The sequence below is a fragment of the Xenopus laevis genome, chromosome 8S, assembly GCF_017654675.1.
Source record: "Xenopus laevis strain J_2021 chromosome 8S, Xenopus_laevis_v10.1, whole genome shotgun sequence".
In the NCBI taxonomy this organism is placed as follows: Eukaryota; Metazoa; Chordata; class Amphibia; order Anura; family Pipidae; genus Xenopus; species Xenopus laevis.
In genome coordinates, this window is record NC_054386.1 from 84,533,034 (window position 1) to 84,557,482 (window position 24,449).

Genomic DNA, 24,449 nt, shown 5'->3' on the forward strand with positions numbered 1-24,449 from the left:
ATATATATATATATATATATATATATATATATATATATATATATATATATATATATATATATATATATATATATTTATAATGGCTCAAGAGAGGCTAACACTCACAGGAAAATAAAGTGTTTCAGCTCCTGTGCGGAGACGAAACGTTAGATCACCAATAAATCTCCACTTTCATTTGAACTATTGACTTGATGTATTTCCTCGGATTGGTGTCAATCCCTGCATTTTGTCTATCTATATATATATATATATATATACATATATATATATATATATATATATATATATATATATATATATATATAATGGCTCAAGAGAGGCTAACACTCACAGGAAAATATTGGATGTATTTCCTCGGATTGGTGTCAATCCCTGCATTTTGTCTATCTATATATATATTCATATATATATATATATATATATATATATATATATATATATATATATATATATATATATATATGAGGGGCTTCCTTTCCTAGCAGATGAATTAGAGCTCACTCAAATAACTGATTCCAGTACAAAAAAAATCTAACAAAATAACTGCCCTTTGCACAAATCCTGCATGTAGAATGAAGAGAAACAGATGCTGAGGGAGGAATAGTGAAGATAAATTTGATTATTTCAGAAACAGTACAGCATTTTTAATTGATTGTATTTAGAAAGTTTCTTATTTTAGTATGCTGAAACTGATATTGAATTTTCATTTTCGCCATAGTTCCCCTTTAAAAGACATTCCAGTCTGCAGAGAATGAATGCCAGAGAGCACACTAAGGACATGCCATACTCATGGATGGGTGTGTTACTATGATTCACCTCTTTGGAGTCTGCAAAAAAAAAGCTGACAGCACAGACTCCTAGAAAGACTAACTGCAAAGAAGGGCCTCTTTTGTACCTGATCCACACCAGAATGCTTGGAATCTCATCGTGGTACACTTCCTCAGGCTCAAATGGCAGGAAAAGAAGTCTGTTTAGAAAATACTGTATATGCTGGGAGAATCGGAGGGGGTGAAGAAAAGTGAATGTGGATTATGTCCTGAAACAAAGTGTATGTGCAGAAACAGTGCCACCTGCATGTTAAATAAGAGAGAAAGCTTGATGTATAGTTCAAAGGAAAGCATCAGAGAGAAAGCGTTATATTCATAATACATGCTCTTCCGTGTTATAGTAGGCACACATCAAACAACTACATTTATGATATCCACCTCTATCTAACCATCCTGCAAAACAGCACCCTCAGACCCATACAGATATTCATGTGGATAGGAGTGATGAGTTTAACCTGTATAACTGTAAACCCGGCAAAACATTCTTTGGTTTGAAGGAAAGTCAGCCTTAGATATAAGAAAGATTGCAATATTCTTGGCAAAACTCTTTCTGTGACATGCCAGTACCAATCGTGGGGAAAGCCCAACAGTCTTCCCATGTAATATTTTATGGGAGTTGTAGCCAGTATTTTTTATTTAACTTACCCATGATCCATAGACACCAGACACATACATGGTGGAGAATAGCCACAGCTGCTGTTTTATTAATTATCTGTCATATTAATCAGATCAGTATCAGCTGCTGATAACTGCTAATAACTGCTCAATACATACCTTTCCAGCTAGCCCCTGCATCAGATCTCCGCAGCGGGCCGCCTTAAAGGGAATGTAAAGGCAAAAAAATAAAATCCCATTTTTACTTTTTTTAATGAAAAAGAAATCTATCTCCAATATACTTTAATTAAAAATGTGTACCGTTTTTATAAGAAACCTGACTGTATGCAGTGAAATTCCCCCTTCTTTTTCCTTGCTCTGACAGCTACAGTCAGACGGTCCCTAACTGCTCTGCAGGGAAATGTTCATACTTTCAAACAACAGGTGGGAGCCCCCCACCTTACTTCCCAGAACTCAAACAGCTTTACACTTTAGTTGCCCTTTAATGGATTAAGAAGCATTAAGCCCGCCTGTTTTAACACCTAACTAGGGGCATACCTACAATTAACCTGTAACCTATTATCAATTGGTAGCTGTGACAATATTAAATTTTTTTATTTATAATTTACAATTGAGTGGGTGTATGGGTTTTCCGAAGTCGATCCTCTCCCTTTGACCGCCAGCGCACAACGAGGACCGCACCTTTTTTTTAAAAGCCACACTCTTTTTTGAAGCGACCAATCAGAAGATGGAATTGAAACAGTAACCAAATGGAATACAGGTAAGCGATGGGAAAAAATTTTGTACCGCATTTTGTACCGCATTTTGTACAATTCTACAGGGTTGGTGGTTTTCCAGCCAAATTGGGCTACTAATTTAAAGCCCATGCTGGTTTTGAAAGTACAAACTAGCCAAAATACAGATTTGGGCCTTTGGCTGGTTTGTACTTTGGAAACCAGCCAAAGTTTTTTCTTGCCCTAATATGCCAAGCCTACGTCTCCCAGTGCATGTTGGGTAATGTAGTCTTTGTTTAACAAAACTAGAGTTGCATTTTTATAGCTGTTAATCATCTTTATACACATTCTCGCATATTCGCATAGTTTATATAATTCTTAACTACTGTACTGGAAAGCTGGGGGACTATGACAAAGAAAAACCGGTACGAGTTGTGAATAGTGCAGTATAAGGGCTCATTGGAAGCAGTGTCTTTTTTAATGTGGCAGGATACCAACATGGCTGTATGAAGTTTAGAAGATATCTGTGATCAAACCAATAAAAAACACATTATCAATAAATTTTAGATAAGAGTATTTCCACTATAAACAAAAGATGTACCTCCTCCAGGAAGAGAATAACTCATAGGCATCTCCCAAAGCAGTCGACACACAGCCTTTAAGTTTGATTCCCACCCAGACCCAGTTCAGCTTCTTGTAAGAAATTCAGTTTAGCAGTCTATGCCTTGGGTACTACAGAGATCATAATCACCCTTTGCACAATTCTATGTGCAGTCAGTGGTGAAATTAAAGATAAGTGTGAGTAGTGATGTATAGTGGTAACACATAGATATGTATGGGTGCACCCACAGCTGCCCGTGCTTTTATTACATAAGAAAAAGAAAACATGTTTCAGGCAGGACACTTCTATACTTAGAAAATCAGCAAATGGAAACACATTTCCAAAGGCAGTCAAGTGTGGACATTGAATAAAGTTGGGTTCTCTTTAGTGTGTCAATCTTAACACCCACTCCTTTTCTGTGCTTACAGTTAAATTGATCAAACTCTTTCCTTGAATTAAAAGCCAGCTTGTGGGAATTGCCTTACAGTAAAGCCATTGTGCTTTGGTCAGTGACCCTTGCCAAGTGAACTTTTCCACTACCCTGCAGGGCTTTGTTTGAGGACTTAAATACTTCTAGGGAGGGCGGGTTTTTTGTGCAAGGCCAAGATCATGCATTTGAGAGTACTGTAGCTACATGCAAACAGGTTAATTCTCTTTTTACACACCACAGATACTTAAGACACCACAGATAATTAAGGCCAAAAGAAAATGAATTACAACGTGAGGACTAAAATGACAGGATCACAATTGAAGATCCTTGGTTTACATTTTCCCATCCCAAACTACCCTGCAAGCACATTGATGTGGATAGTGATGGGCGAATCTGTTCCGTTGTGCTTCGCCAAATAATTTGCGAAACTGTGAAAATTCTCAAAATACATTGAAGTCAATGGGTGTCAAAATAATTTTGACGTGCAACAATTTTTGACGCGAGCGACAAATTTTATACTCGCAACTATTTTGTCCATGAGCGTCCAAATAATTTTTACTTTTTTTTTAAAAAAAAAAAAAGGGCTTAGGTAATAGGGGTAAAATGATACCCAATATTATGGCCGAATAAGCTGAATATATATTTTTTTTGTCGTTTAAAAGAAAATGAACTTGTACTTTAAGTTAGGGAAAATTTGCATTTCACTGCATATTCCGTGCATGGATTAAACAAATAGAAGTATAACAAATAAATGTATTAGTTTATGGCGTACCAGACTCTTTTGTGGGAAAAAAGGACCTTGGTTCAGCAAGATAATAACCTTGTACTGATCACAATGAGACATTGTTTTTTGTCATTTGAATTGTGTTTTCAAATGTAATGAATGACTTTCCTGAAGAATGCTAGGTCTTCATTTAGAAAAACATCCATGTCTGTGCACGTTTCTTATGTTCGGCAGACCAAGGCTCCATTATGGTATACTTGGCATTTCCAGTTTTCTGGACAACTCCACCCAGTCCTTATTGTATAGCATGGGTCATAATTAAAAAAAAAAAAAGACTCAAAATATATACTTTACAAATAAAATCCTTTACCTTTGTTTCAAAACCTGCTAAAAATGTAAGGACCAGTGATTTCTGACACACTTTTGTTCTGTCACCATCTGCTGCTGCCTTGATCACCTATAAAATACATTAGGAAATATATATACATACATTAATGAAGATGGTAATCGATATATCTGTACAGTAAAGCTTAACTAAAATAGTAGCTAGAAATGTTGTACATTATGTTTTGGGCTTCTGTATCAGCCTAAAGCTGGCCATAGACGCAAAGATCCGATCGTACGAATCATGGATTCGTACGATTTTCGGACCGTGTGTGGAGAGTCCCGACATTTTTCGTCCGTCGGAGATCGGTCGTTTGGTCGATCGGACAGGTTAGAAAATTTCTGTCGCCTGCCGATAATATCTCTGCGTGTATTGCCGATCGTACGATTTTCAGAGGGAGACTGTCACTAGTGTTGTCAGACATAAGTATCGTACGATTGCTGTCAGGGGAAGAACATTGGGTGATCTGTTATTTGATCGGAATGGTAAAGACTTTGATCTGAATGGTTAGTGGAGGGTCGGGAGATGGGAAAGTACGATCGTACGTTGATTCGTACGATCGGATCTTTGCGTCTATGGCCAGCTTTAGGCAACCACAACTCTTTAGCAATAAAGATCTGTGTCTCCAAAGCTCCCCATCTTCTTTTCTGCTGATTCACTGCACATGCTCTGTGCTGCTGTCACTTACTGAGCTTAGGGACCCACTCACAATATACAGTACACATAGAATAGAAATGTCACAATATCAGGCCGATTAGTAATTAATACAAAAAATTACTACATGGCAGCACAGAAACCAGTGCAATTAGCATCAGAATTTAATAATCAGCCCTGTAGCATCAGCTTATATTACAGAGAAACCTCATTTTCTGCTGGATAATTAGTGACGACCCCTAAGCTTAGCTTCTCAACAGCTGCTCAGAGCCCACTGAGCATGTGCGTGTTGCAGACACTTTCCAAGATGGTGATCCACCTTGCCAAGTCGTGGATCATTGCTTCTATTAAAAAGATGAAAGTTTAGACTGGTGCAATAAGTTCAGCATATAAAATATGGTATTTTTAGCCATATTCATTTTTAGAGTTTATTTCTCCTTTAAGACATAATACACCCCCTTGCCCACACAGCACTGCCATTTCGCCCTGGAGTGCCTCTAGGTGGCCACATCATTAGTTCTGAGAGTTCAACTGCACTTTGCATTTTAAGACAAAAATTGGATACCTGTGGCATAAGCTTTTTGCCACCCTGCTAATCATCACACACACTGCCAACTAAGACAAGGTTCCAAACTAGCCTCATGGCAGAAGCTTCCTTGACTTTATATCACAGCAGATTATAGATACAGGTATGGGACCTGTTATCCAGAATGCTCGGGACCTGGTGTTTTCCTGAGGATGAATAGGACTATATTCATAAGTCTGGGTAATACTATCAAGGACCATAAACCCTTAAGTGTATAATAAATACTTGTAGTTTGGTTGCTGTTTAAGAACCCTATATTAGACAGGCCCCAGAGTCCCTGGAACGCGTACGTAACCAGTGCAATAAGTTTTGCTCTTGATTAAACATGTCTGTACTGGGAAGATGAACCAGAACCATCTACACAAGAGCTAAAACCATTGCTGCTTCTTCCTGTACCTTTGTATAAAAAATCACATTGGTCCTTCTATTTTACCTTTTGATAAATTTGCCCTGTAGAGAAGAATTACACTTCCTAGTAGTGAAGTACACTTATTGTATCAAACGTTCTCTCTCTTTCTTCAGATGCATCTTAAAGATACAAAATCACCTAATAATTTAATTTAAATACCTCACTAGGTGAAAAAAGCAGCCATTTGTTTTCATCCAATCATGAAATTGCTGTTTCATTATAGCAGTCATTTTCTTAATTGTCCACTAGATGTCTCTATAGTGTCAGAAGAAGCCCAATTAGAATGTCTTTTATGTAATAAATTGTGGAATCTAGCCTGCACTTTTGTTAATTTTCCGTCTTCAACAAATGTCATAGCCGCTTATCAAAATAAAGCATAAAAACGAGGCCCTCTTTCTTACATTTACTTTGGTCATTCACACTGCTTTTTGTTGTGCCTTGTATGTTCCTATGTGCCTTGTTAGTATGTTCTAAACTTGTCAGCATGGGTTTCCTTCAACACTCCAAAAACATACAGGTAGGTATATTGACTGCTAATATAATTGCCCATGGTGTGTTAAATGTGATAGCGGCCTAAGATTGTAAATCCACTGGGGCAGGGTATAATGTAAGCTCTCTGTAAAGTGCTGTGTAAATTTGTGTGTGCTATATGAACAGAAAATAATTCAATACAAATTCTACATAAATAGATAATAGCAATGAGTTGAGAATACACCAACAAAAATAAATTAATATGCTACAAAGATTTTTCTTTCAGTCTGTAATTCACCGTTCATACAAAAATATAAATCATAACAAAACAATCAATAATTTAAAAAAATCATAAAATTCAAGGATACATTCTAGTTTCTCTTTGAGCCATATGGCATTACACAGCTCATACTGGGACTATGTGGTGGGAGTTCAGTTTTAAGAGAACCTCTCTCATTTTGGGTGAGCCACAATCGAAGAGAATGGATTTAAATTAGAACTAGTCTAAAGCTTAACTAAAGAAGTAGTCTAGAAATATTGTACAGGTATGGGATCCATTATCCAGAAAGCTCCAAATTATGCCGTCATCCACAGACTCCATTTTATTCATATAATCCAATTTTTTTTTTGATTTCCTAAGATATAATTAATCATTATAATTATCCATAAAGTCCCAGGTCCCAAGCATTCTGGATAACAGGCCCTATACCTGTACATTATGTTTTGGGGTTCTTTTCCAGCCCAATGCAACTACAGCCCTTTAGCAGTAAAGATCTGTGTCTCCAAAGATGCCCCAGTAGCTCCCCATCTTCTTTTCTGCCGATTCACTGCACATGCTCTGTGCTGCTGTCACTTACTGAGCTTAGGGACCCACTCACAATATACAGTACGCATAGAATAGAAATGTCCTAATATAAGGCTGATTAGTAATTAATACAGATAACTATGAAATTCTGATGCTAGTTGCACTGGTTTCTGTGCTGCCATGTAATCATTATCTGTATTAATTACTAATCAGCCTTATATTATTAGCTCTTTAGCAACAGTAACCCCCCCCCCCACACACACACACATACACACGTTATAAAAAGCCATTGATGGTCAGGGCACCCTTATAAGTTTAAAAGAATACTGTGACACCAGGGCCCCCATAAGTTTTTTTTTTCGTTGGTGGTCAGGGCCCCCCTACAAGTTAAAAAAAAATAGTTGGTGACCAGGACCCCCCTATAAGTTAAAAAAAAACATTGGTGCCAAGGCCCCCCATAAAAGTTTAAAAAACATTGGCGCCAGGGCCGCCCCTTACAAAATAAAAAAAGAAACATTTGGGCTCCAGAGAATATGTTTTTAAAAACATTGGTGGCAGGGACCTATAGAGTATTAAAATAATACATTGGTGGCCAGGGGTTTAATATAATAAAAAAAAACACACATTGACAAATGTGATAAAATAGGATTTGGAATAATTGTTTCGGTGACAGGTCCCCTTTAAGTTTCCCTTTATTTTCAAGGCACGAAATGATATTATGATCTAAAAGGAACAGGGACTTGCTGTCTTGCTAGATAACAGCACTGTATATAAGTCAGAGCGCTATATGACATACCATAAATTATACACATCCACATCACTACTTCCATCCATTAATTAGGCCTTTCTGGCCAGTAAGAAAACTCATATAATTATAAAATGTGTAACCTCTTTGCACTAATATGTCATACACAACATGTTCCCAGCATGACTGTGCTAAAGTACGGCTGCAAGTTGCTTCCAAGCTACACTTGGGGGCCCATTTACTAGTAAAATTTTCGACTTCAAAAACTTGAAGTTTTGAGAAGTCGAAGGATTTTTTTGTAAAATCGTACGATCGTACTATCTTAAAAATCCTTAGACTTCGAATGTCGGGCTACCCTATTTGATGGTCGAATTTCGCCGTTTTTTTCACTTCGAAATTCGACATTTGATAAATCTGCCCCTTGGTGTGATTCACACTACAGAATCCATTTGTGTGCTGCCTGACAGTCAGTGGGACTGGTATACTGTGAACAACAACATTGCACAGCTCTATTTATCTGTGCATGTAGCAGCCTGTGCATTTAATAGTGCCTGTGCATTTAATAGTGCCTGTGCATTTAATAGTGCCTGTACATTTAATAGTGCCTGTGCAAGTGCGGGTTCTGACATTTTTAAAACTTTTTTGCTCTCACATGGATATGACATTCACCTGGAAGTTTTTTTCCTCTTGCGTCAATATAAATATACAATAATGTGGTACTATAATTATATAAACGTGTAACATGTAACACAAATCTAGTATTGTCCTGTTTGTAACGAAACCACAGTACTGTTTTCTTTACACATTTTTCCAGGCTTATGTCACAGTAAATTCCCTTGTGTGACTTGCTGACTGACGAGAGAAAGTGAAAGCTCAATACAAGGCTTTGCTTTTGTGACTTGCCCACATTTATCGGAAGCAAAGAATAAGTACACAAGTCATACTTTGGGTTTGTGTGTTAAACTTAAAGGTTCTTGTATCCCCTGCCTTCCCTTCCCCCACAGAAGAGGAAGAGATTTTGATTTCTCTGTGGGTGTGTGGGGGCTTGGATGGAAAATTGAAAGGCGTTTAAAAGGCATCAGAAAACAATGACATTATTGTTTAAAAACAATTCACTCTTTTGCTGCCATAGACAAAGTTCATTCTTCAGTCTCACTGCCTTCTAGTCATTCTCCTATTAATGTGAAGTATAGGTGTTACAATAAGCTATTGTGGACTTAAATAACAGGCAGTAATCTATAACAATATATATATTAGTTTATATAGTGTATGTGAGTGTATAGATAGGTCAGTATGAATGTGTGCATACATGTGCACTGGAGTTCATTTGAAGGGGTTAAACTGGATACTGGGCTTTTTTTTTATTCCTGTGTTCACTTATCCCTCCAAAGCATTTACTTAACTTTAATGTTATTTACTTTATGTTGTATGTATGTATTTATATTTGTGTTTATATTGCACTATACAATACATTAGTAAAACAGAGGTCAATACAATAATCAGGCCTGGATTTGTGGAAAGGCCACCAAGGCCCAGGCCTAAGGTGGCAAGATTTTAGGGGATGGCATGCTACCATATAAGAGACAGTAGCAGCAAGAGATTGGAGAGAGATGGGTCTGTTATTAGCAAGTTACAGTAGTCTCGATGGGATAGGATGAAATCATGGATGTGTGTTGGGTGTAAAAGAAAGGGATGGATTTTGGCAATATTGTGTAGGAAGGAAGCAACAGTGTAAGTGCTCTTACAGACGAGCATTTGAAGCTGTGCTCCCCTGCGTTCCGTTTTTATTCGTTCAGCCGCAGGGGAGCGCAGGATTAGACGCATTCAGTTTTTTTCAATGGGGCTGTACTCACACAGGGGCATGTAGGCGCGGAATGCAGGTTGAGATGCAACATGCTGCATTTTTCCTGCGTTTGGCGCCTAGATGCGCCTGTGTGAGTACAGCCCCATTGAAAAAAACTGAATTCGTCTACTCCTGCGGTCCCTTGCGGCTGAATGCATAAAAACGGAATGCAGGGGAGCGCAGCTTCAAACACTCGTCTGTAAGAGCCCTAACTGTGTTGTTAGAGAAGGAGAAAGAGAGGGAGTACTCAGATAACCAGCTGTTGGGTTCAGTTTAGGACAGCATTGATTCATCCATGAATCGGATACCATGGCCCTCTGTAGTGCCTCTCCTAGTAGAACTCCTTGTTTAATTAATGTAGATAGCAGTTGAAACTCCAGACAAGGCCAGAGAAAAAATATTTGAAAACCCACTAATTTCAAAAGGTCTTAATCCTGATGACTTTGTTTATTAAAGCTTATTTTAATGTTGAAAGCTCTCAAGTGAGCTTTTTTCTAGCTGGAAAGCATCAGTCCATGTGGTCAGCTGTTTCCCTTGTAAAAAATCAGGCGGCCATAAGGAAATTTGCAGTATTTAATGTGCCATAAGCTGGCTATATACAAAGACATATATATTGTCTCCCTTTATCTTAATGGAATCATTTGCCTATTGACCCCACAGCAGAAAGTGATTTGTGGCAGCACATACTGCTCACCTTTCTTTACTAAAAAATTCTGGCCGCATTGAGATGAGCAGAGGTAGGATTGTGAGGAGGTAGATCAGTGACATAAAGTGGACAAGGCAATGATGTAACGAGAGAAGCGGTAACGCAAAAGGGCCTGACTATATAAAGTGTATAAATGTCATGCCTGTTACATACAAGTCTCTAATATCCTGGGGATTAGTCCTTCCCCCCAAAGGATTCATAACTATTCATTCACCATAAAGTATTCCATAGCAGTTTTGGAAATGCAGATTAAAGCATGGGGGTTATGCAGTATATTCTATTTAACCATGTTTCTCTCTGTGGAGTAAGATAGCTAGATAAATGTGTGGTCTGTGGTCAAGCTGTGGATTTGTGAATATATCTCCTCGATAAAGATCTTTTATATATCTACTGCTATTGAACGTGGGTTTATTAAGCTTTTAAAGTCCTATAGCTGATTTTATGTTGTTCCACATAAAGGAGTAAAATTCTCAAGGTCAAGGAAAGTGTTGTACTTGTATGGGATCCATTATAAAGAAAGCTCCAAATTACTGGAAGGCCATCTCCCACAGATTTCATTTTAACCAAATAATATAGATTTTTTAAAATAATTTCCTTTTTTGCTGTGAACATCGAACAGGATCTTGTATTTAGGATGAAATAAGATGGATTTAATCCTTATTGGAGTAGAAAAAAATCATATTTGGTTTATTTAGGGGCAGATTTATCAAAGGTTGAGGTGAATTTTCAAATTAAAAAAATTTTAAATTTTGAGCTATTTTTTGTGTACTTCGACTAGGGAATAGTCCAAATTCGTTTTGAATATCGAAATTTATTATTTACTGTCTCTTTAAAAATTCGACGTCAACCATTCGCCATCTAAAACCTGCAGAATGTTAGCCTATCGGGGACCTCCTAGAACCTATTTGGAGTCAATTGGTGGACTTTGAAAACTCAAAGTTTTCTTTTTGAAAACCTTTGAATCGAATTTGATCTAATGCGACCTATTCGATCGAAAACAGACCTATTCAACCAGAAAAAAACTTAGACTAAATTTGGTTGGTCTTTTTGAATTCGAATTTCGAAGTTCTTCCAATTCGAAATTCGACCCTTGATAAATATGCCCCCTAATGTTTAAATTTTTTTAATCAGATTTAAGGTATGGTGCTTCAAATTACATAAAGATCCCTCATCCAAAAAATCCTGTGTCCCATGCACTCCAGACAACAGGTCCCTTGCAGAGGTCATGCCTTAACCACACAAAATTTCTGGGGTGTCACTTCAGGGGGCCCCCCTGTGAAAAAGATTTCTAAGCTCCATCTTCACAAAATTGCAGGTGACCCTAAATAAGGGCAAAATTGGGGGTGACCCCTATACAAAATCTCAGGTGACCCTCAATCTAAGTGCAGGTCATCCACCAATACTCCCCCCCCCCAGAAAAAATTTAGGATGACCACAGAGGAAGCAAACCCTGTGGAGTTTCGCTACTAGAAATTTATTTTATGCATGTTATGTAACATATTATAAAGACCATTATATATTTCACAATATAATATTTTCAAGTTATTGACTACAGGCAACAGTGGATGTTTTAAACCCTACATTTGCTGCAACAGCTGCCTGCTTTCATGTTCATTCTGTATTTTCACAGATGTACACACACATAATCTGAAATCTGTGATTGTGAAATTGCATGAGACTACGGGAATGTAGTGTACGGGAATTTAGTGTTCCAAGGAAGTGCGGGATATTACATTGCACATATGAAGCAATACTGTTTATTATAGGTCTTGTTTGATACTATTATACTATGGGACATATTTATCAATAGTGATGGGCGAATTTATTCGCCAGGTGCGAGTTCGTGGTGTATTTGCGTGATTAGCCGCTGGCAAAGAAATTCGTAAAATGGCAGCGAAAATTCACTGGCGAAAAAACAGACGCCGGCATCCAAAAAACAGGCACTGGCAGCAAAAACTGACACTGGCGTCATAAAAAATTTGCAAATTCGGCCATCACTATTTATCAAAGGTCGAAGTTCGAAGTTAAAAAAACTTAGAATTCAAAAAGACCAACCGAATGGAGGTCGAAGTTCTTTGGGGTCTAAGTGGGCCAAATTCGAACCAACTTCGAATCATACAAACATACTTTGATCGTACTTAGATTCAAAGTTTTTTTTAACTTCAACCTTCGATCTCCCAGACTCTCCCAATTGCCTCCATACCAGTTCTAGGAGGTGCCCCATAGGCTAAAACAGCACATTTGTTGTAAAGGTACCGGCTTTTCATTCATTGTTAAAACAGCACTTCGGCAGCTTTTAGGTGGCGAATGGTCGAAGTTTTAAAGAGACAGTATTTAGGGGCCTATTCATAAAGGGTCGAATATCGAGGGTTAATTAAACCCTCGATATTCGACTGGGAATTAAAATCCTTCGACTTCGAATATCAAATTGTGCGATCGAACGATCGAAGGATTATTCCTTCGATCGAACGATAAAATCCTTCGAATCGAACGATTCGAAGGATTTTAATCCAATGATCGAAGGAATATCCTTCGATCAAAAAACTTAGGAAAGCCTATGAGGACCTTCCCCATAGGCTAACATTAAGTTTGTTAGCTTTTAGATGGCGAACTAGGGGGTCGAAGTTTTTTCTTAAAGAGACAGTACTTCGACTATCGAATGGTCGAATAGTCGAACGATTTTTAGTTCGAATAGTTCGATTCGAAGTCGTAGTCGAAGGTCGTAGTAGCCCATTTGATGGTCGAAGTAGCCCCAAAAACACTTCGAAATTCGAAGTTTTTTTAATTCGAATCTTTCACTCGAAGTTAGTGAATCGGCCCCTTAAAAAAAATTAGTTTTTTCAAATTCTAATCGAAGTTGGACTATGCCCTAGTCGAAGTACCCAAAAATTACTTCGACCTTTGATAAATCTGCCCCTAAATGTAAAAGGTTGTTTTTACAGAATTATATAATAACATTTTGAATCACTGCTTTCTTTTTTAAAGAAAAATGAAACCATAGGAGCAAATATCCTGGCATCCATTCTGACTAATTAAAAAAAACAACGTCTGAGCTTTTCTAAGAGTGCTAAAAATATTTACATCTGTCTCACTGAAGCACCTACAGACCCGATCACAGTGTCGGACTGGGATGCCAGGGGCTCACCAGAAAACATTAGACCGTGGGCCCACTTTCCAAACTATTATTCCTCCTTTCCTCACTCAACCTCTTTATTTCCCCAGACTTTTATATTTACTTAGTCTGTTATTCCATTATTAAGCATTTTTTCCCATAAAGAAATAAGTAATGACCATGAAATTGGCCTCATAGTTAGAAGGAAAAGGGCCCACTGATACCTGGGCCCACCGGGAGTATCCCGGTGGGCCAGTCCGACACTTTTGTACCTGCATTATCAGTAAAAGGCTTAGGCTAATGTCACATGTGGAGTTTTCTCTGCTGGTGGAAAAAATGCTGCTAAAATCAGGGGCGCTCCACCAATGAGGCAAGTTGAGGCACTCGCCTCAGGTGGCAGCGCCCCCCTGTTTGCCAGGTTTTCAACCCGGAAATTCAGGTCTTCTAGTGCAGAACGCACAACTGCGCACTCTGCATTAGTGACGTGGAGGGGGGCGGCAAAACTAAGCCCGCCTCAGGCGGAGAAATGCGCAGGATCGGCCCTGGCTAAAATAAACACCAATGCACTCTGAAATGCCAATGATATCTACTTGTCAGTGAGCACACAAGACGGATTTTGCCCCTAAAATAGGCACAGTTAGTATGAACCTCTAAAAGCACAGTATCCCTGGAATGGCTTCCGAATTGAAATGCTTTTGTATTGGTTTGGCATGTGTCTTCAAAATGCCCTCTCATACAATGAAGTGTATTACTGCCATAGATGATGATTATAAGAATCTTGACTAAAATCCAATAAAAAGAAGGTGAAGAAATAGTGGTCTAAGGCAATCTTTTCTATCCACAGTATCAAGCAGGCATAATAAAGCAAATGATCATGATAGATTGAGATGTGACTGGGTATCTGCCCATCTCCAATTTCTTGCTGATCATGTTTTCCAAAAACTAAAGACAAGTAATATTCACGTGGTGAAGTCTTAAGCTGCCTTTGTAACAGAAAATCATATGGTCGCATTAGGGTATTTCGAAATAGCGGTTCCAGAAGTGCTAGTAGTATGGAATTGACAAATGAATCCCCTGCTAATAAGCAGATGCTTCATGAGTCACTCAGGTCTGTGACTGCTAGGAAGGCTGTTTAATGGAATGACTTACACGATTTTCCAAATGACACACAGTTTGTCATTATCCTCCAGCTATGTGAAGGCAATACCATGTCACTGTGGATTTTATCAGGTCATCATAAGACAGGCTGCAAACAGCTGGCTATCACTATTATTTCCAACTAAAAATAAATCAGAGCATGCCCAGCACAAGTATTAAACAAAGGCAATTCTCTGGCAAACACTTGTGTTTATTCAAGGATTTTCAGTGCTTAAGCCATTTCCTTTTGCAATCAAAAAAAAAAAGCCTACTTTTGTCATGCTGAGTATGTGCCAAATATAAACATGGCATGCAATATAAAAACACTGTTGACTGTATACTTATGCAAAGTACATAAGTTGATCTTGATTGAAAAAAATACTGATGAAGAACACATGGTTATTATGGCATGAATTGATGTACTGATGCTAGTAATATGCGGCATGACAGAACTAATACACCAGTATTAAGCATAAAATAGCAAAATGCATGGAAAACTCTTCTTATAGCAGACGCAAAGTGGGGTAAAGTGTTTCAATAAGACAAAAATAGCCTGATACTCCAAATCCATTTTTATGAATGTCTATAAAAAAACATATAGACAAGTAGAAGCATCACTGCCTGACGCGTTTCTTACCTGTGTGGTCCTTAAAGGGATACTGTCATGGGAAAAAATTTTTTTCAAAATAAATCAGTTAATAGTGCTGCTCCAGCAGAATTCTGCACTGAAATCCATTTCTCAAAAGAGCAAACAGATTTTTTATATTTAATTTTGAAATCTGACATGGGGCTAGACATATTGTCAAAAATCAGATGCCATGACATCATGCAGTTCTCCATTGCAGCACATTATTGTGATGCATCTGCGTATATCAGAAAGCCAGTAGGTAATGATTCTGGTGTGAATTTAACATTTTTTTAAAAGAGAAATCAGATTATTTCAAACAGATTCTTCTACAGTATGGTTAACCTCTTACTCATACAGAGACATGCTTACAATGTTGGCTTTCTGCCTAAAATCTTTGGCAAAGAGTTGAGCAGTAAGGCCCAAATCTCCACCTGATACCAAAATTGTAAAACCACAGTAAATGTTATCTTTACAAAATAACCTGTACTTTATTGTTCTGTATAATTACTGTTTTTTATATGTTTACATGAAGACTGTAAACCTACATTTAAAGGAAAACTATACCCCCCAAACAATGTAGGTCTCTATTAAAAGACACTGAGTAAAACAGCTCATGTGTAAAACCCTGCTTCATCTAAATAAACCATTATCATAATAATATACTTTATTAGTAGTATGTGCCATTGGGTAATCATAAATAGAAAATTGCCATTTTAAAAATAAGGGCCGCCCCCTGAGATCGTAAGATTCACTTTGCATACATACAAACCACATGTAAGGTCACATGAGCCAATTAACAGACAGAGTTCTGCCTTTTGCTTCCTCACTTCTTCCTGTTACAGTTAGTGTTGTAGTATTTCTGGTCAGGTGATCTCTGAGGCAGCACAGATAGAGTCACGAAATGGTGGTTCAAGGCAAGAGATGTAAAAGGGCAATATTTATGTAAATATATATTCCAGTTTGGTAAGATTCTTTAATATGTCATTCAATTTGATATAAACTATCTGTTGCTTAAGTATTCATTTTGGGGGTATAGTTTTCCTTTAAAAAAGGATCATATTTTTTTTTGAATTATTACTATTTAAACAGTGCTTTGTAAGACACTCTTAGCTACTGTAAGCCACTGGCATTGGTGTAATTAACAATAAAGGGGAACCTATAACATACCTCCCAACATTTTGAAAACAGAAACAGGGACAAAAAGATTTGCCGTGCGCAGCACAGTGATTTTTTTGATCACGCCCATTTTTGTGGCCACACCCCCTACTTACCATGTCCATTTTACAAAATAGCGCAGGTTATGAAAGTTTGAACACATTTCTGTGTTTTTTTCTGTGTTATTACAGCTTTGCAAATGAAGGGGAATTGCCCTTTAAGCTGTGAGTCTAAGTTCTCCCAAGAGACCACCTTATCTTAAACTGTAACAAAAGTATCTATTCTGGGCTCTCTGCCAAAATCCAATTAAGTTAGAAACTTTGTATCTGGCTGTTCAGTGCAGGAGATCAAAGAGAAAGTCGGGACATTTCAGTAACAAACCCGGGAGCTGTCAAAATCAGGACTGTCCTGCAAAAAATGGTACAGTTGGGGTCTGCTATAACCTTCTTTCAAAATGAGCATCAATAAACTCGGGGAAGAAGCAAGCTTCTGTTGAGCAGTCATTTTACTATTCTACTATTATTTTACTATTATGTTACAATTTGCTACATTAGTTGATACATTTCTTATCAGTACCCAATTCTGTATTTATTCTTTATTAATCAGTTCTACATGCATACAAACACACCACAGTTAATGTCACAGGAGTCAGTAGAAACTCTGACCGTTTGTTTTTCGTAGGGCCAGCATTGAAGTATAAGGGACACCTAGCATTGCTAGGATTGATGCATGTTTGGCATCCATTGCATATTTAATCAGATTCTTTGCAATAACTTTTTACATAAAATAATATGACCTTTATACTTGTATCCACAGTTTTACCACTAAACCATTAAGGCTGGAGTCACTGAGCAAGTACCCTCTCTACTCTATAAAAACAAAACTGGACATGGGGGAACCTACATAAACACAAGCGGAACATAAAAGAGCTATTCAGGTAATGCATTGGTTAAAATGATATTTAGGACCCAGACACTGCAATGTTTCACTGCACCTTCATTTCACCAAAGCATTTAATTAAATTGTGACTGAATGAAAGAAGTTGGCATTATGGCTATTTATTGGTGTGTGTCTTGTACTCATGTTCTGCTCGGGCAGTGTCGGAATGGCCCACCGGGATACCAGGAAAACTGCCGGGCCAAGGTGTCAGTGGTCCCTACTGCTTCTAAACATTTGGCCTATTTCATGGTCATTATCAATTTCTATGAGAACAAAGAGGATAAATAGATGGATTAATATATTGTAATATGAGGAAGAATAATAGTACTGAGAGTGGGCCCCTGGTCTAAGGTTTTTGGGTGGGCCCCTGGTGTCCCAGTCCGACAATGTGTGGGGGCCCCCGAGGTAACAGTCCCCTGGGCAGGGGCGGAACTACCGGGGGAGCAGGGGCCCCCGGCAGTCCGCCCGCCGTATGTTCGGCGGCCACTTCCGGGTTTACGGAGGGGGGCGGGGGCCCGGCTGCGCGTCCTGCGCCAGGGCCCGCCCCCTGTAGTTCCGTTTTTGCCCCTGGGCCCACCGGGACTTTTCCTGGTATCCCGGTGGGCCGGTCCGACACTGCACCAGGGCCATATTTTGTATATTGAGTCATGAGAGCTCGCAGCTAGTCTGCCAACTTCAGAGGGTGGCTATATATAGAAAAAAAACCTGATTTATTTGTACCCCACAGCCTGTCACTGAACACTGGCATGTAAATCCAATCCAATAAGGGGTAAGTGATCTGAATATGTACACTGACTGTGCTCTGACAGAACAACTAACTTTGGCTTTGTACAGGAGCAGCTGTAGTTCTGTGACAGCTGGAGGGCCAACTGCCCACATGGAAGAACATCATTAAATATAGTAAATATCAGGTAGTGAGTCCTCCATCTCATATGGAACAAGAACTATCTGAACCTTTGACTAAGGGTAGTTGTTGTTCAAGAACAGCTGGAGCGCTTAATTCTTAGATGTGCTGTAAAATAATGACAAGTATGTTCCTCCAGCACTAAATCTGTTTCTTTCCCAAGCTAAAGGCAGTTGTTCTGTGTATGAAAGTTTGTTCATTTTAACATTCAAGGGAGCTGTGATTATTTGACAGCAGGAAGACTAGTGAGAATAACATCTAACAGATGACAAAGGGACGCCACAGAAAACTCTCTTATGGTTTGAAGCAGAGAGCCTTGGGGCGGGGCTTGGGTTGCTATTGCACAGTTCTGCCTGTCACTCACACTGATGACCACTTCCTGTGGAAGAATGAAAGGACATGCCCAGCCCTTAGACACGGAGCAGAGAGGAGCTCTCAGCTGTACAGATGTGATTACATTATTTACAGGTAAAACAAGATTTTTTTTTTTTTATGACTGGGGCGCTATGTAATTAAAGGACGGGGACATATAATTGTATGAGATGAGGATGACACAATTCAAGGGAAGGAGTGCTGGATCAGATTGCTTGGGAACAGTGGCACACAGGGATGACACCTCTGAGACTCCTTGGTCAGAAAATGTCCATCAAACAAGACAAAGCTCTCAGAACCTTCATCTACCCATTAAACAGCAATGGACTGGGGATACAGGAGCTTAAACTGACTGGTACTCCTCCAACTCAAGACACTATACCTGATTCAGAGCTGAGAGCCTTTTCCACCAATGATCAGTCTCTTCACAGCAAAAGTGACCCACTTTGTTCCTCTCTCCAGAAAGAAATGTACTACGCAGAGACCTCCGATTCTCCTAATTATCCAATCCCAAGACTTATAATAACGCAGGATTCTAGCTCCAACAGCTGCCTCTCCTTCACTTCTCCTCCACTGCCCGAGACCACCAATGTTCTGGACATACCCCCCTCTAGGGAAGCAGAATCTCCATGTTCTGATAGTGGTGGATCCCCAGTACCCTCTCTTTTTATACGTAAGCTCTCCAGCTCTTCTGGCCTTTCATCTGCTTCATCCTTTGAAGAGTCCGAAGATGACTTTGCTGGCAGTGACATGGAACCCAATGGACTGCATTACCTCCTTTGTAGTCCAGAAGACCAGGGAGTTCCAGTGAGTGTAAACAGTATTAACATACCGTAGAACCCCCATTTTACGTTTTTCAGGGGACCAGAAAAAAAAAGATCTAAAATCCAGGAAAATGTCAAATCAGGGAAATGCATCATGCATAATATATATAGGTGGGACCACAAAACAATAATGTAAAATGAGAAAAAAAACCGTAAAATCGGGATGTAAAATTGGGGTTCTACTGTATAAACCATAAAGTTGTTTTTAATGTCATTAAAGAGACGCTGACACCAGAAAATAACCTTTTTTTTTGTCTTTGTCATAACATTGTTTTTGAATGATATTTATAATTTTGCCATCAAAGTATTTGGGGTAAATTTATCAAAGAGTGAAGTTCCGCCACTACAGAGAAAATCCGCAGCTCACAATTCATTTCTATGGGATTTTGAAAGGCGTATTTATCAATGGGTGAAAGTGAAAGTTCACCCTTTGATAAATACGCCTTTAAAAACCCCATAGAAATGAATGGAAAGTGGCGGAATTTCACTCTAGTGGCGGAACTTCACTATTAACTTCACACTTTGATAAATATACCCCTTTGTGTGATGCTTCTACATTACCTTTCTTATTCCCCCCCCCCCGTGTTCCTCTAGGAGGGGGCTGCCGTATTTGTGCAGCAATAGCCCGTTAGCATTAGAAACTCTAACTGATGGGCTGACAAGAGACAGTCAGGTTGGCAAAAAAGTTTAGGAACTTCAAGTAGCAATTACTTACAAAATCAGAACTATCAGGAAAAAAATGATCAACATGACCCATAAGCAACTTTTAGGGGGTTATTTATCAAAGTCCGTTATTTTCTGGTACTAACTCTGTTCAAATGGGGTTTTTTACGGTTATTTATTATTATTTTTTCTAAAAAATTAGTTTCGTGGGGAAAAAAATCCAAATTTCGTGATTTTTTCATCCAATTTTTTCGGAATTTTCACCCAAAAACTGCGAAAACTTCAGGGTATTGCACGAAACCCAGTGCACATCAAAAAATCATTGGGACTTCTCCCATTGACTTATATGCAACCTCGACGGGTCTGAGATGCCGGATATTCAGATTCGGACTTTTCCATCCTCAGGGGTTTAATAGATTCTGAAAAACTTGTTATTTTTTTAAAAATCTGATTTTATAAATAAAAATCACACATTTTTCCTGATTTTTGCATTCGGAGTTTTTTAAATAACCTCCTTAATGTAAATAAATATTTTGAAAATAATATTTTTAGTGTCAGTATCACAAGGATTGCATTTTTGGGTGACAGCATGGGCTTTGTGACAAAATATTTTCAACATTTGTGTACTGGAGATAATGTACAGAGGTGGCAGTTTGATTTGTAGCTTAAAGGACCAGTAACATCAATTTTTAGAAAAAAAAAAAAATTAGTTGGTATACCACGAAAAAAAGCCACCAAGACTAATTAAACTTTCAAATAGCATAGCCTTTTTTAAGAAATATCTTACTAAAACTCAGTTTGCGCTTCTCTTTAGAAAAGTCGATCCATCGTGCGGTGCTCGATTTCTCCTCCCTGACTATCTTTTATAAGACAGTGAAGAGAAATCGAGCGCCACAAGATGGATCGCCAGATCGCCTTTTCTGAAGAGGAACGCAAGCAGAGTTTCGGTAAGTTATTTCTTAATAAATGTTTTGCGATTTTAAAGTTTAATTAGTCTTGGTGGTTTTTTTTTCCGTGGTATACTAACAAATTTTTTTTTTGATGTTACTGGTCCTTTAAAGGAACAGTGAAACCAAAAAAATAGGGGTTTTAAAGGAATGACAGTATAATATACTGCTCTCTGCACTAGTAAAACGTGTGTTTGCTTCAGAAACATATTTACAGTTTATATAAACAAGGTGCTGTATAGCCACGGGGGCAGCCATTCAAGCACAGGATACACAATCGATAACAGATAAGTTCAGAAAAACCCTATTGTATAATACAGATCTTATCTGTTATCTGCTTTGTGTCTTGTGTCTCCTTTTTCAGCTTGAATGGCTGCCCCTATGGCTACACAGCAGCTTGTTTCTATTAACTATAAATCTGTTTCTCAAGCAAACACACCAATTTTACCAGCACAGGGCAACAATACATTATATTTTCTTTACTTTAAAACACTTTAATTATTTTCTTGTTACTGTTTCTTTAAAAGGGGGCATTTGATAGGTTATATGTTATTTACTTTACGCTAAATCACTGTTGAACGTTGAATTGTAGAATCTGTCATCTGTAGAGAACATTCCACCTTCATTTAAACATTTTACATAGGTGTGGGAGATGCCATGGTGCTCAGCTCAGTGTAGCTATTCACCTTAGAATTAAATGAAGCAACATGAAGAATGCAATTCTGTTCACTAGAAATATATGGCAAATTCATCACTGGATGCAAGTGGTACAGTGGAGGTAAATCATTTGTATTAATGCAAATAGAAATGTTCTCTGTGTGGAATTTGTGTTCTTCATTTTCTCAATGTATGGTGTGAGGCACTAGACATCCGTGTTTTTCTCAGTGTTTTCAGAGGGGTTTGATGCTGTCACATCCTGTTTATCAATTCAGCCATGTTTGACATCACACATAGTTGTGACATTATCATCCCGTGTATTGTTTACCACTTTCACTTGTTTCTTCAACGCAGTTATCAAAAGGATTCTAACGCCTATCATGTTGATGTTTTCTCTGCCTTAAAGGAGAACTAAACCCTAAAAATGAATATGGCTAAAAATGCCATATTTTATATACTGAACTTATTGCACCAGCCTAAAGTTTCAGCTTGTCAATAGCAGCAATGATCCAGGACTTCAAACTTGTCACAGGGAGTCACCATCTTGGAAAGTGTCTGTGACACTCACTGAGCAGCTGTTGAGAAGCTAAATTTAGGGGTCGTCACTAATTATCCAGCAGATATGTCTGTAATATAAGCTGATGCTACAGGGCTGATTATTTAATTCTGATGCTTATTGCACTGGTTTCTGTGCTGCCATGTAGTAATTATCTGTATTTATTACCAATCAGCCTTAAGCTGGCCATAGACGCAAAGATCTCATCGTACGAATCGAGGATTTGTACGATTTTCGGAATGTGTGTGGAGAGTCCCGACATTTTTCGTCCGACGGAGATTGCTCGTTTGGTCGATCGGACAGGTTAGAAAATTTCTGTCGGCTGCCGATAATATCGCTGCGTGTATTGCCAAAATACGATTTTCAGTGGGAGACTTTCACTAGCTTTGTCTATCGTACGATTGCTGTCAGGGGCAGAACATCTGAATGATTAGTGGCAGGTCGGGAGATAGGGAAGTCTGATCATACATTGATTCGTAAGATCGAATCTTTGCGTCTGTGGCCAACTTTATATTGTGACATTTCTATTCTATGTGTACTGTATATTGTGAATGGGTCCCTAGGCTCAGTAAGTGACAGCAGCACAGAGCATGTGCAGTGAATCAGCAGAAAAGAAGATGGGGAGCTACTGGGGCATCTTTGGAGACACAGATCTTTACTGCTAAAGGGCTGTGGTTGCCTTGGGCTGGTACAGAAGCCCAAAACATAATGTACAATATTTCTAGCTACTTCTTTAGTTAAGCTTTAGTTCTCCTTTAAATATCTTTCCTGCATTTCAGGCTCTGAAATGCCCCTGTTGGTAAAATGAGCCTGTAAAACCGTGTTCTAGTATGTGGGTCAAGAAGATATACTAAAGTTATGTTACAAACAGTGTTTTTATTAATTTCTTTATATGCAGAAATCATTGGACGGACTCTAGTGTATCTGTGGGTAGTAGGTGTTGGTATAGTTGTGAAATTGTTTCCAAGCTGCTAAATATATCGCCTGTACCTTACTTCTCCCTCTGTATTTTGAGTATTACCTGGAAAACCTGTTCTAAACAGTAAGGACGAGGAAGTGAGAAAAACTTTGTCATTATTAGGAGTGGCTAACCCTCTGGAAATCCCACACTCACTTGCCCTTCTCTGTTTCAAAGTTAAATGGGCTTATTTTCACTCCTTGTGAAATCGCCAACACACTCTCAGGGCAGAGACACACGGTCAGATTCGGGGAGATTAGTCGCCCGGCGAGAAATCTCCTCTTCTTCGGGGCAACTAATCTCCCAGAACTGCCTTCTCGCCAGCTAGAATGTAAATCGCCGCCGGGATGGCACTCTGAGTGATTCGTTTTCCAAAGTTGCCTGAAGTTTCCTCGTGAGGCAACTTCGGGCGACTTCGGAAAACGAAGCGCTCAGAGTGGTGGAGATTATGTTGCTGATCTCCACCTCCCTCTATACTTGAGAACTTTGATATTCTTTTTCCGCCACCAAAAACACAGATCCTTGCCCCCCATCTGCTTGTATTGCAGCCGACTTTCTAGGTACCTGCCACCCAAATATAAAATGCCATCTTGTCCCCCCTATACCTCTGCATTAAAGGGATTGCTCACCATCTTGTCCCCCCTATACCTCTGCATTAAAGGGATTGTTCACCTTTAAATTAACTGTTAGTATGATGTAGAGTGACATTCTGAGACAATTAGCAATTGGTTGTCATTTTTTATTATTTGTGGTTTTTGAGTTATTTGGCTTTATATTCAGCAGCTCTCCAGTTTGCAGTTTTGTCAATCTGCTTGCTAGGTTCCAAATTCCCCTAGCAACCATGCTTTGATTTGAATAAGAGACTGGAATATAAATAGGAGAGGCCAGAAAAGAATGATTAGTGGCCCTACAGAGCATTTGTTTTTAGATGGGTTCAGTGACCCCAATTTGAAAGCTGGAAAGAGTCAGAAGAAAAAGGGAAATAATTCACGAACTATAAAAAAGAAATAATGAAGCAAGTTGCTTAGAATTAGGCATTCTATAACATACTAAATGTTAACTGAAAGGTGAACCACCTCTTTA

The 24,449-nt window shown here is 38.6% G+C and overlaps 1 protein-coding gene across 1 annotated transcript in view; it reads left to right on the forward strand.

Moving 5' to 3' along the window:
• Window positions 1-18,756: 18,756 nt before the first annotated feature.
• itpkc.S (inositol-trisphosphate 3-kinase C S homeolog) overlaps window positions 18,757-24,449 on the forward strand; it is a 30,876-nt gene continuing 25,183 nt past the window's right edge. Inside the window, 2 exon segments of the mRNA XM_018233316.2 lie at window positions 18,757-19,098; window positions 19,100-19,568. Coding sequence (XP_018088805.1) covers window positions 18,932-19,098; window positions 19,100-19,568 — 636 coding nt within the window. The 5' untranslated portion in view covers window positions 18,757-18,931.